The sequence below is a fragment of the Electrophorus electricus genome, chromosome 1 (genome assembly GCF_013358815.1).
Source record: "Electrophorus electricus isolate fEleEle1 chromosome 1, fEleEle1.pri, whole genome shotgun sequence".
Lineage (NCBI taxonomy): Eukaryota > Metazoa > Chordata > Actinopteri > Gymnotiformes > Gymnotidae > Electrophorus > Electrophorus electricus.
In genome coordinates this window covers 9,718,171-9,730,000 of record NC_049535.1, presented here as the reverse complement: position 1 = coordinate 9,730,000, position 11,830 = coordinate 9,718,171, and the positions used below count along the sequence as shown (strand labels likewise).

At 42.4% G+C, this 11,830-nt stretch overlaps 2 protein-coding genes across 4 annotated transcripts in view; one reads left to right on the top strand and one right to left on the bottom strand.

The window, feature by feature from the left end:
* Positions 1–5,183, bottom strand: part of zbtb49 (zinc finger and BTB domain containing 49) — a 6,849-nt gene extending 1,666 nt beyond the window's left edge. The window contains exons 1-7 of the mRNA XM_027017335.2: positions 4,482–5,183; positions 4,019–4,175; positions 2,538–3,699; positions 2,345–2,391; positions 2,189–2,262; positions 826–908; positions 473–634 (exon numbers count right to left, since the gene is read on the bottom strand). Of these exons, the coding sequence (XP_026873136.2) occupies positions 473–634; positions 826–908; positions 2,189–2,262; positions 2,345–2,391; positions 2,538–3,699; positions 4,019–4,175; positions 4,482–4,633 (1,837 nt within the window). The 5' untranslated portion in view covers positions 4,634–5,183. The remainder of the gene's footprint in view (positions 1–472; positions 635–825; positions 909–2,188; positions 2,263–2,344; positions 2,392–2,537; positions 3,700–4,018; positions 4,176–4,481) is intronic.
* Positions 5,184–5,480: 297 nt separating this feature from the next.
* On the top strand, positions 5,481–9,182 carry lyar (Ly1 antibody reactive homolog (mouse)). 3 transcript variants are annotated; one of them, XM_027017325.2, is made up of 9 exons: positions 5,481–5,934; positions 6,028–6,142; positions 6,465–6,572; positions 6,692–6,775; positions 7,455–7,686; positions 8,077–8,118; positions 8,342–8,386; positions 8,696–8,781; positions 8,994–9,182. In XM_027017325.2, exons 1-9 carry the CDS (start codon positions 5,813–5,815, stop codon positions 9,126–9,128), a joined length of 969 nt encoding a protein of 322 aa, XP_026873126.1. In that variant the 5' UTR covers positions 5,481–5,812; the 3' UTR covers positions 9,129–9,182. The 3 variants fall into 3 exon arrangements, with proteins under 3 accessions (XP_026873126.1, XP_026873125.1, XP_026873124.1); XM_027017324.2 differs by having other exon boundaries at positions 7,368–7,686; XM_027017323.2 differs by having other exon boundaries at positions 7,365–7,686.
* Positions 9,183–11,830: the final 2,648 nt, after the last annotated feature.

Below are 11,830 nucleotides of genomic sequence, written 5' to 3'. Positions count from 1 at the left end.
CTTGGGCAACACTCCTAACCATACACTCGCCTACCTCCGAAACATGACTGAAAATTGTAAGTTACTCTAGAAAGGCGCATGTGAAATATTAAAAGTTTTAATGATACATCTGGATAAGAGTTAACATGTTCATGTGTTTCCCCACACACCATCTGATTGTGTGATTTGCGTTCGCCATGGTGTAAATGACTCCAATTCCAATTCCAATGAGCTTGAACTAAGCTTAGCATAGCATGACACTAACTTACTATCAACTTACAGCTTAAGGTTTTGGGTGGAACTCGCACTTCTGCATTACACACATCAATCTTTACATATGAGCTACCACATATTCTCTGTACGACTGCACACACCAAACTGCAGCGAGAACACCATGATGGCTCGAGAGGAACACACATACCGTTACACCTCTAAAAATTACATCTATAATAATAATACTTGTTAATAACGTGCATCTGAGAGAATGACCCACCGCAGGTCTGGCAGCAGTATGGCTTCTCCCCCGTGTGTGTCAGTGTGTGTTTGAGCAGTTTCCTCTGCATGTTGAACGATTTGCCGCACTGCTCACAGGTGAACTCTCTCTCTGAGCTGTGAGTCTTCTTATGTTCCTTCAGATTGCTGAAATTACTAAAGCCTAAACTCAGCATGTATACCAAACACCCACACACATGCACACACATACGCGCACATATATACTCTTTACAGACTACACAGTTCTGAGAAGATTTTTAAAATTTTAAATACTCAGGCGTTAAGAATATGAAGCATTCTTGAAGTAGTGTTTGTAAACATCCCTTTGTTTGCATGCTAGTTTAAGGCGCTGACCTCGTCCACAGATGTCGCACAGGTGAGGTCGTGCTCCTGAATGGATGATAATGTGACGCTGAACATCCCCCGATGCAGCAAAACTGGAAAACACACACACACACACAACCTAATGCAGTGAAACAGCACAAACACACACTTGAGAACAAACATACATGTAATCTTGTTGGCAATCTTGGAATGTAACTGGAGAAATACTAAATTAGAGCTATTTAAAGCGTTATTGAAAAATAGCCTTACTGAATATAAGCGTGCTCTCTCTGCAGCAAAATCACTATCATCTCTAGTAGAAAAACAGAAAAACCATCCAAGTTTCCTATTTAATACAGTATCAAAACTAACATGGAATCAAACTGAAACTGATCCCGCAGGAATGCAACAGTAGTGTGTTAATAACAAGATTTTAATATATCAGAAAAAAATAGAATTGTGCTTTCTTAGACCCTCCTAATCTGCAAATGCATTTTGACAGCTGCCTGGTTAGATAAACACTGATAAACACTCAGATAAACTGAGTGACAGCTGCCTGCTTAGCTCAGAATAATTTTCTCCATCCTGTCTAGGAGCTTCTTTGATAAATTCCTCCAATCCCTCCTCATCCAGTTCCACCTTGTTTACTCAAAGAATTACTGCCTAGTGTTATACAACCTTTGCTAACTATGATTAACTCTTCTCAGGACCTAGTTTATATTCCCAAATCATTAAAACTTGAAGTCAACAAATCACTAATTAAAAGCTCTTGTGTTAATTATTATGAGCTCTCCTATTACAGGCCAATTTTCAACCTGTCCCTTATTTCCAAAGTACTAGAAAAATAGTTTTGTTGATATTATGCACCTTTTTACAGACAAATCTCATCCATGAACTATTTCAGTCTGGATTTAGACCCCATCACCACACCGAAGCTGCACTAAGATAGTTAATGATCTCTTACTATCCTCTGATAAAGGATGCACCTCTTTTCTTATACTTTTAGTACTTAGTGCTGCCTTCGACATAATTGACCACATCTTCGTACTGGATTGGCTGGAATTAGTGGCCACAAAGTATCTGAGTGAACTCATTGGGATATGGACATTTGTAAAGCTGCTTTGTCACAATGTGTGTTGTAAAAAGCTCTTTATAAATAAATTTGATACACTCACACACAGTAATTTGCATTTATGGCATTTAGCTGACGCTTTTATCCAAAGCGAATTACAATTATGACTGAGTACAACTTGAGCAATTGAGGGTTAAGAGCTTTGGTCAGGGGCCCAACAGTGGCAACTTGGCAGCAACCTCCAAATTACAAGTCAAGTACCCTAACCACTGAGCTACCAGTCCCCTCGCACACACCTGTACACGCTCGCACTCAAAGTACCTTTTTCCGCAGAGCTCACATATGTAAGGTTTCTCTCCTGAATGCCGGCGTAGATGTGTCTGCAGATTTCCTGCCTATATATACACACACATGGAAATTAAGTATTGCTGTATGGTATGTTTATGCAATAATTGGTCCAATACAGTCATTTCCTACCTGAGAGAAGTTCTTCCCACACACGTTACACTGGAAAGGTTTCTCACCTGTGGAAAAAACACATAGTAAAAAAATCAAGATCATTTTTCAGTCATTGAGAATATGCCTATTTTTGTGTTGGGTACAAATAATTTGTGAGGAAGTGTGTGTTGGGGTGTCGGTGTGTGTGTGTGTGTGTGGGGGGGGGTCTCACCAGTGTGTGAGCGTTTGTGAAGCTCCAGGTTGCTTGGGTGTTTAAAGGTTTTTCCACATACTTCACAGCAGTATTTATTACTGCTGTTTGTGACTCCTGACCCGACTCCTGGACCCTTTGAGGTTTCTGGCTGTGGTGTGGGTGGAGAAGGCACCCGGGGAGACGCAGGGAGCGCAGGTGCTTCCACTGGCTCTGAGTTTTTGTCCTCAGGGGGCATGTCTGTGCTGAGCTGGGAAGGCTGGCTCTGGGATTGCACCAGCTGGGCTCTTTCTACACTGCTGCTTTCAGTAACTGTGCTTTGCGCTGTCCGTTCCTCTAAAACGGGGTGAGACCGAAGGTAGTTAAACTTTTTTAGGTAAACTGCTTTTTTAGGGCGCAGGGGCCGTGGGACCGGGGGACTCTTTCCTGGTGAGTGGATGCTAGGGGCAGGGGGTGCCACTGTGTTCAGGGGCTCAGAACAGACGGAGGTCAGACTTGTGTAGGGCACAGTGGTGCTGGCACAACACGCTGACGTTTGTGTTGTCAAAGACTCGACTGGATGAGACAGAGCCGAGCTTCCTGAATGAGAGGAAATGTGTGGCAGCAAGTGGTTGGCTGTTGAAGAGGGCACAGCTGGTAGTGATTGGCTGTGGTTGGCTGTAGAGGAAGGCACAGCTGACAGTGATTGGCTGTGGTTGGCTGTTGATATGGGTGTATTCTGTAAGGTCTGATTGGCTGTGGGTGCATTTTGTAGTATTTGACTGTTACTTCCTTGGTTATACTGTTCTTCCACCACTGGAGGGCAATGTGCATGGCTTAGGCTAGAAGTTCCATTCTGGGCAGCAGTCTGTTTGAAATATTGTTTACTGTAAAAGTTCCTGAGTTTATAGCCATGCACAGGCTGCCTCTCTGACTGTGCTGACATATTATTGGCTGTCTCTAAGGTGTTAGGGGGCGGGGCTAGCTGGGGACGTTTGCAGTGGATGGGATCTGTGTCTGTTGGGAGGAGCAGGTGTTTGTGAGGGTCAGTGGGGGCACAGTTCAAGTCCGGATCAGGCGGTAAAGGGCTCCCCAAAGCACAGTCTTGCTCGTGGGATAGTAGTGCCGGAAGAGTAAGGGGTGGATCTCCGGGTGCAGCACATGGCTTCAGATATGCATTACACATGTTCAGGATATTCGAGACCTGCACGCACAGACACAGAATACTTTATCACACACACAGTGGGCCATGTATATGTGTATATATATATATATATATACACATACATACATACATACATACATATACATACACACACGCACGCACACACACACACACACACACATGATATTCAATTGTAGTGAAGTACATAGTTTCCAGAGAAACAGTGATAAATACTGATCAATGGCACATGTCAGAAAAGCAAGCTCAAAACACAATGCAGTGATAAACTGCAAGCAGTGTTGGGGCATCTCCTTGGTGATCACGAAGTATCTCTTTGGTGACTGAATTTGTGAAGTACCTGAAGACACTGTGCGATATGCAGCAGTGTGTGCGCATTATCCTGGTTCAGCTCCAGGTGAGAGGTGTACATGTAATCCAGAATTTGCCCAATCCCACCCACATCCTGAATGGCCAGATGAAACACGTCATTTTTTAGAGAATTCTGGAACAGAGACCTTAAGGGGAAGAAGTAGTGCGCACGCACGCACGCGCGCACACGCACGCACGCACGCACGCACGCACGCACACACACACACACACACACACACACACACACACACACACACACACATCCTGTGACTGAAATAAAGTGTAACACATCAACCAAAAAAATAAAGTGAAATATATTATGGTGCTGATAGGTCATATCAAACCACTGCAGGTAACACCTGGATCCCTAATTAAGAAATAGAAAAAACAGAAAAGGAAACACAAACACAAACACACACACACACACACACACACACACATCACGTAGTTACCTGAAGTATGAGCTGAAAGCAGCAAGCACATTTTTGTGGGCTTTAAAGCAGACTCCCTTCACCACCAGCATGCAGTCACACAGCAGGCCCTGTATGCGCTGCTCCTGTAACTCCTGCAGCAGGTACGCGCTGTGGCTGTACAGCCCGTCCATCACCCGCCGCACGCGCCTGCTGCGCCGTCCGGACGAGCAGTCATTTAATCAGAATGACATAAAAACCACTGTTCTGAAAGCGTATTTCCACATCACTTCATTTTGAATGTACGTTTTGGAAGTCACCTGGACTCTTAAATTATTACGCGTTGCCCACATTTTGCATTCGCAATCTCAAACGACGCACGAAATGCAAGAAAATTATGCATTTACGTCTAAGATGGTTTACACTGTGCCTCTAGGTAACATGCGTTAGAGACGAGGTCTGTACCATCGGATTAGAGTGGAAAGTCCCAGTGCAATAACTCGAGACAAATCTGGGGATGACAGGATGTACCAATGCTAATACAACTTATTTTCTGCATTCACAGAGACAAGCCATGACAAAGTTGGTTTGATATTAGCAAACTACGACAACACAAAGCTACGCGCTTTAAAGCGTTATTTAAAACATCAGACAAATCCAACGCACATTTGAATGCAGTGAAAACATACATATTAACTACACGTCCATGAATCCAGAGCACAACACGAAATATTTCACTACTGCTATATATAACTCTGGAAAGGATCCTCACCTTCACTTCGGATGAACACTTACTACACACTTCCTACGTCACTTCCATATTAGAATTACATCCCTACCATTGATACCCAATTTTTAAGAAATAATGTGATGAACATGTTTACTTGAAAATTAACTGGTAATAAAAATTTTCACAGAGGGTAGGTTAGTGCCAACGGATTAACAAGGTTTGTGAAATTAAATATTTTCTATTATAGTTGGGATGTTGTGGAACTACACGTTTAGGGTAGTGATGCTGTACGGAAGGTAAATACCGACGTACTTTACTGCCGGCGTGTTCTCCAGTTGTAAAAGTTTCTGGTTTCGGAGTTCCTTAACTAGCTAGCTAAATAACTCGGTGTAAATCGGATACTTTTCTGATTAAATGTAAAACAACAACAGGAAACGTGCAGAGATTATTTAAAGAGCTATCCCGTTAATTTGAGATGCGTAATTTAAGAAGTGTTAGCTAGTTTAGCTAATCCTATGCGCAGACCTTGTTCAGTCGATACTTGTTCTGTACAAGTCATAGCTGTACTGCAAGTCAGTGGACACATCAGTTACCTTAACTAATGACAAAGTAGTGGGGCAGGCTGAAGTTTTGCGGTACCGCGATGGTGTTTTTTACCTGCAATGCGTGCGGCGAGTCGCTCAAGAAATCGCAGGTCGATAAACACGTGTCTGTGTGTCGAGCGTGCCAGGTTTTGTCTTGCATTGATTGTGGCAAAGACTTTTGGTAAGAATACAACTTTGTTTCATTATGTAATGGCTGTACAATAAATTATGTATTCTTTGTGACATTTCAAAAACAATGCGTTTTGCAAAAAAGGGGGGACGACTATAAGAGCCATGTCAAATGCATTAGTGAGGACCAGAAGTACGGTGGCAAAGGATACGAGGCAAAAGCGAATAAGGGCGTTATAAAACAGCAGCAGTGGATACAGGTGAGTAGAGTATTTATTGTCCCGTTCTGTGTGCGCATCACCAGAGCCCGGTGTATCCCCAAAGTACCGCAGGATCATCGCCGACAGAGCGAGTGTCACATTGAATACACCTTTTATGTCTCTCATTTTAAAATGATAATAACATCTCGCTATAATTGTGCGAATCGCAGCCCAGATTAACACATTTTCACTCGACCTTTCGTAGATATTAGGTGTGATTCAGCAATCGTAATATTATGTATATAATCTCCGAGTGTGGTTTCCTCTGTATGTTTTGCTGTGAGAATGATGTATACACGGCTGTTCTGATCATTTACTATAGATAATCCAGGAGGCCATTAATAAACCCGACATTAATCCCAAACTGAAAGATGTCCTCAGTCAAGTTACCTCTTATGAGAATGTTCCTAGGAAGAAGGCAAAGTTTCAGGTACTAGAACCACACACTACTATGTGTTTTATTTTTATTTTTTTTACTGGCCATTACATTATGTACACTGACTGTTTATGTATGTAGAGACATTCAGCCCATTTTTCCATGTGGTACAGAACTGGATGAAGAACAGTTTAAGGATCTTTAACTGTGACCTCCAGGATCAGGTGTGGGAGATCTTCTCAGCCGCCATCAGCAGCGTGAGTAGCTGACCCTGCTCTCACACTTATGCACACACATTAGCAGCTATGGTTACATTGGAAAAAACAGACTTTCATTAATTTTGATTGAACATTGAAACAAGTTTGATGCCCATGCCATGCATCCGATCTGCCTTTTGATGTAAAATTATGATAGATCATTGGGAAAATAGATATAAATAGACTTTTAAGAACCAAATTTGGAGTACATGTAAGCACCTCATGTTTCAGTGAAGCCTATAGCCTACTATAGTCACAATTAACAGTATGTAAGATGTTTATAGAACATTCCATTTGTGGAAGTAGTCTGAATTTAGGTTTACACAGACATCGTTTCTCCTTTTAATGGTTATTAAAATAGTGCACATCTATTTAAATTAGATCAAACTTCCATTCTGATTAATGTTGATCAGATTACTCTATTCTGATTTAGATGTCTATATGAAGCTGTTTTTCTGAGCTACCAGTTCAGTTATTAAGCAATTGTTAGGCTGCAGGTAAACACACTCCATTACATGTGCATTCACCCTCACACACGTGCATTCTTTGACAACACACAGACTGTGATATGTGAAATTCCTGTGTGCAGCAGGCCACCAACCAACAGCAGCCTAAAGCCAAATCTGCAACGGAGACTAGCAAAGAGCCCTGTCATCCTCCTCATTCTCACACCATGCAGGAGGTGGAGGAACAAGTCAAAGAGAGGAAAAAAAACAAACGAGAGAGAAAAGAGGAGCGACAGAAAAAGAACAAAAAGAAGCAAACAGAGTACAACAGCAAGGAGGAAGAGAAGAATGGTGAGATTGCCTCAGCTGAACGACAGAAGAAGAAGAGGAAGAGAGAAGCAGAGCAGCATGTGGAGGACAAAAAGACAAATAAACTAAAAAAGCACAAACGAGAGGAACCTGAAGGTAATCATCAGTTTGTTTGTGTGTGATGATTAATGATTGTTACCTGTAGATGCTGTATGTTTTAGGATATGTTTCTATTTGTAATTTGGTTCCCTTGTCTGGACCAAAGCAGAAAATCAAAGCTACATTGTTGCTGGTTCACTTAGCATTCACACTAACATATATTTTTATTATCATTACCATTATCATTGCCATTGATGATGTTATCATCTTTTTTAATATGTATACTGTCACATTGTCACTGGTGCAGTTTTATGGCATATAATTTGTAACATTAACTACAATAATGCCAACTAAACTCAGAACAATGCTGGGCTAAATGTGCTTGTGGGAATTGTGTGTGTCTGGTGGTAAATGTCACATTTGGTCTGTCCTATGTCCATACTTTAGAAGAACAGCACCAGAGTTCGTTTGAAAGTCTGACCTCCCCAGGTAGGCCTGGTCTGCTTACTTGATGGAGTACATAAGGGTTTGAGCAGCTGTGTGCTCACATGGTCTATTGAACCTCATTAACGGGGAATCGCACCAGGGTTCTAATGAACCTCATTAGCAGGGAATCGCACCAGGGTTCTAATGAGCTGTATTGCTTGTTGGGAGTCGCTCATGCTGTCAATCCGTCATTTGATTTATCCTATCTCATGTCTTTGTCCATCAGGGGGACCAAGCCTAGAGGATCAGCAGGAAGATTCCAACAGTAATGGTGCGCACTGGAGTTACTTAAATATAGTACACCAGTAAATATAAACCAGTAAACTACTTGGAATGGAAAAGCGCTAAACAAACCTGCCCTCAAAGAGAGGTGACATTAAAAGAGCAATAGTGTATATACAATGTTATGTTGGACAGTAGGGGGAAGTGTTGTCACTCTATCCCTTACATTGTGCATCAGGCTACAAATGCTGTTCTTATGAGCCTTGCACAAAGTGATCAGTCTGAGGGAAGTATGTGTACATGCAGCAGTGTGTGTATGGGTTACAGCTGTGTGTTATACCTTCTTTCTGTCCTGAAGGAAAGTTTAACTGGAAGGGCACAATAAAAGCGATTCTACAGCAGTCCCCACCTGAAGGCCTCACCATCAAGAGGCTCCGCAAGAAGGCGAGAAACGTTACAAACACTGCACCTGCATCATAATCTACTACAGGGCACCTGCGTCATAATCTACCACAGTGCACCTGCATCATAATCTACCACAGTGCACCTGCGTCATAATCTACCACAGTGCAGCTGCGTCATAATCTACCACACTACAACTGCTTTTTATTGTGGGTTGTATTTCACTGTATGTCTGTGTGTGTGTGTGTTTTCAGGTTTTAGCAGCATATTATTCATTCTGCAAAGATGGAAACTATAAATCTGAAGAACAGCTTTTCTCTCTGTTCAACAAGAAATTGAACAACCCCAAGTTTAAGATCTTGAAAGACAAAGTCAGACTAGTTAAATAATGTTGGACAGAAACCATCATGCCCCTGCTACTGTGAGCTATTTTATGTAACACATTTACGTTTCTTATAATAAATTGTTCTTTTTGAACAAATATGTTGCCTTTTTTAAGTGGATAATAGGAATGTCCAATATTACAACCATAAGAATAAGCTCTAGCTTTCGTTGGTCTACAAAGTGTTATTACACTCACCTGGGAGATAATATCCTGTGTTTTAGCTCCACACCCCAAGGCACCCTTGCAATTTTGGGCTGTAGGGGAAAGAACCATTGCCGAGGATTGGCTCCCCTAAAACGAGCATATCTTAGTGAAATGGGTATCTTTCAGGATTAGGACGGGGGTAAAGGGGTTCACTGGGTTGTATTTGAAGGATTAGGAGAGGGGGGTAAAGGGGCTCGCTGGGCTGTATTTGAATCCTATTGCACATTCCTGTGCTTCCATGGCTACACAGAGCCTTCATACACACGCAGCCCTGCACAACCCGGTTCAGACTTACAACAGTCTGATTTCCACACGGAGAATGGACCGCCTGTTACTTGCACAGACGGACGGACACACACACTTGCCCGCCTGTTGTTTGTCTGTACGCACATACCCACTGACATGCTCGCGTGCACCCTGAAGCACCTGTAATCGTCGCATGGTAAGGCTGATCTTGTGCTTACCTGAAATCATATAGGGCTGATTGGAGTGCTAGTATGCTGCTGTTCCCGTACTGCAGAAATTAACACGCCCGCTCTCTGGGTCGCCACGACGACTCCCTGCCACTCAGCTTCAGTTCTCTCAGCTTGAGGCCAGAACTGCCAGGGAGTGAGAGAGATTTTAGTTTGTTCCTAGTGCCCACTAGAATCAGAGTAAGATTTAGTTTGTTCATAGAGCTCAATTAGAACCCCAAAACAGGGAAACTGCCTCACTGCTGTGCCACATATATTTATGATAAATTCAGCTTGTTGAGAGGAGCTACAACTTCATGAGCATCACATGGGTGCATTAACTGGAGTAGAGTAGATACACGATGCTAGAGTCTATTTCTAGATATGGAGGAAACCCAGTATCGAGTTAAACTCCATTGAGTATCCTTTCCTATTCCAGGGTTAGGGTTAAGGAAATGGGGCCCTGTATGTTTGGACCTCACCTACGTTAACTGAGTGATTATATAGATGGTTAATAACTTATCAGTACAGATCTGGGATAGGCATTTGTCTGGGCAGTGTTGGGTTAGGTTCAGGAGTAGTCCTTCTGGGCAGTGTTGGGTTAGGTTCAGGAGTAGTCCTTCTGGGCAGTGTTGGGTTAGGTTCAGTAGTAGTCCCTCTGGGCAGTGTTGGAATAGGTTCAGTAGTAGTCCCTCTGGGCAGTGTTGTGTTAGGTTCAGGAGTACAACATTCATCAGACATCTGAAGCTCTGACCTCTGAACTACTGCCACTGCAGAGCATTTGGGGTTTTAAAGTTACATTGAGCAAAACAAACATTTCTTAGTAGTAGTGGCTTAAACAGCAAAATTCTGGAAATACTAGATATACTATGGACTAAATAGAAACAAAAAGTATTACTTAATGTATCTTTTAAACATTTTGAGAGACTCAGCTGATGAACCTTGTAAAGGTCCTTCACCTACTCAGGTGAGAATGTGATACTTAAAATAGGGGTGCAGAGGGCAGCAGACTGTTGAAGAACAATTCGAGTGTTGTTTGGTGCTGCTGAGTCATGGTGGAGATAAGCAGAGGCTCAGGGTAAGATGATCAGAGTGCATCCTGATAGATGGATACTTTTCAGCACTGGGTGCTGAATTCTGCTGGAATTGAGCTTTTGATTAAGACAGCTTGGTTGACCCCATTTCATTGGTACTGCTCTGTGGTCAGTACTACTGGAGATAAAGGCATTGTTCTTCCAGCTCCCTTTTTTGAGCATACAGTTAAAAACCACCACAAGAGTCAGCAGAAAACCCTCCCTCAGTCTGTCTGTCTCTCTCTCTCTCTCTCTCTCTCTCTCTCTGCTGTGCAGTCCAGAACTAAGAGTGGGTGGGTATGTAAAACTATACGTCTCCGATAAAGCTCCTCTACCAGCGGCTCTCACAGACTTGTACTGTTCACCTCAGCATTGTTATAATGCTTCTAAGAGACCAAGGGCCAGATCAGGTCTCCTGTGGGAAATGGGAAAAGAATATATGGGGTTAATGTTGGTTGTGGGTGAGTATCAAATTTGTTCTGGTATTCAACAAATAGGACGTCATAGGACATTCTAAGCTTTTTAATGGCTGACTCATGACAAAACGCATAGGGGCCTGTTTTTTTTGTGATAAAAAGAGTTAGTGAAGATCGAATAGGTGTTGGTTAAGACAGGCCTCATTGTGTGTTGTATGTTCATTAGCACATAACAGAGCACCTATTTTCACACTTTAAAATCTATTTATCTCAGCTTCACTTAGAGAAGGACGATCACGTCCCATACATACTTCAGCTTGGAGACCAGTTTGTACCTGCACCTTCGCAGGGGTTGGTGAGACTTGATGATCATTTAGGTAAGAACGTAACATGACCTTCACAAAATAGATATGAACATCTGAATTAAACCAGTGCAGAAGAAGAGTTAAAAAAATTTGTTACCAGTTTGCTAAACAAAGTATAGCAGAAACTTTCTCACTCCATGTCATGGGTGCTGCTAGTTGTGCTGGGGCAGCCATATCATCTCTGCGTATCACAGAT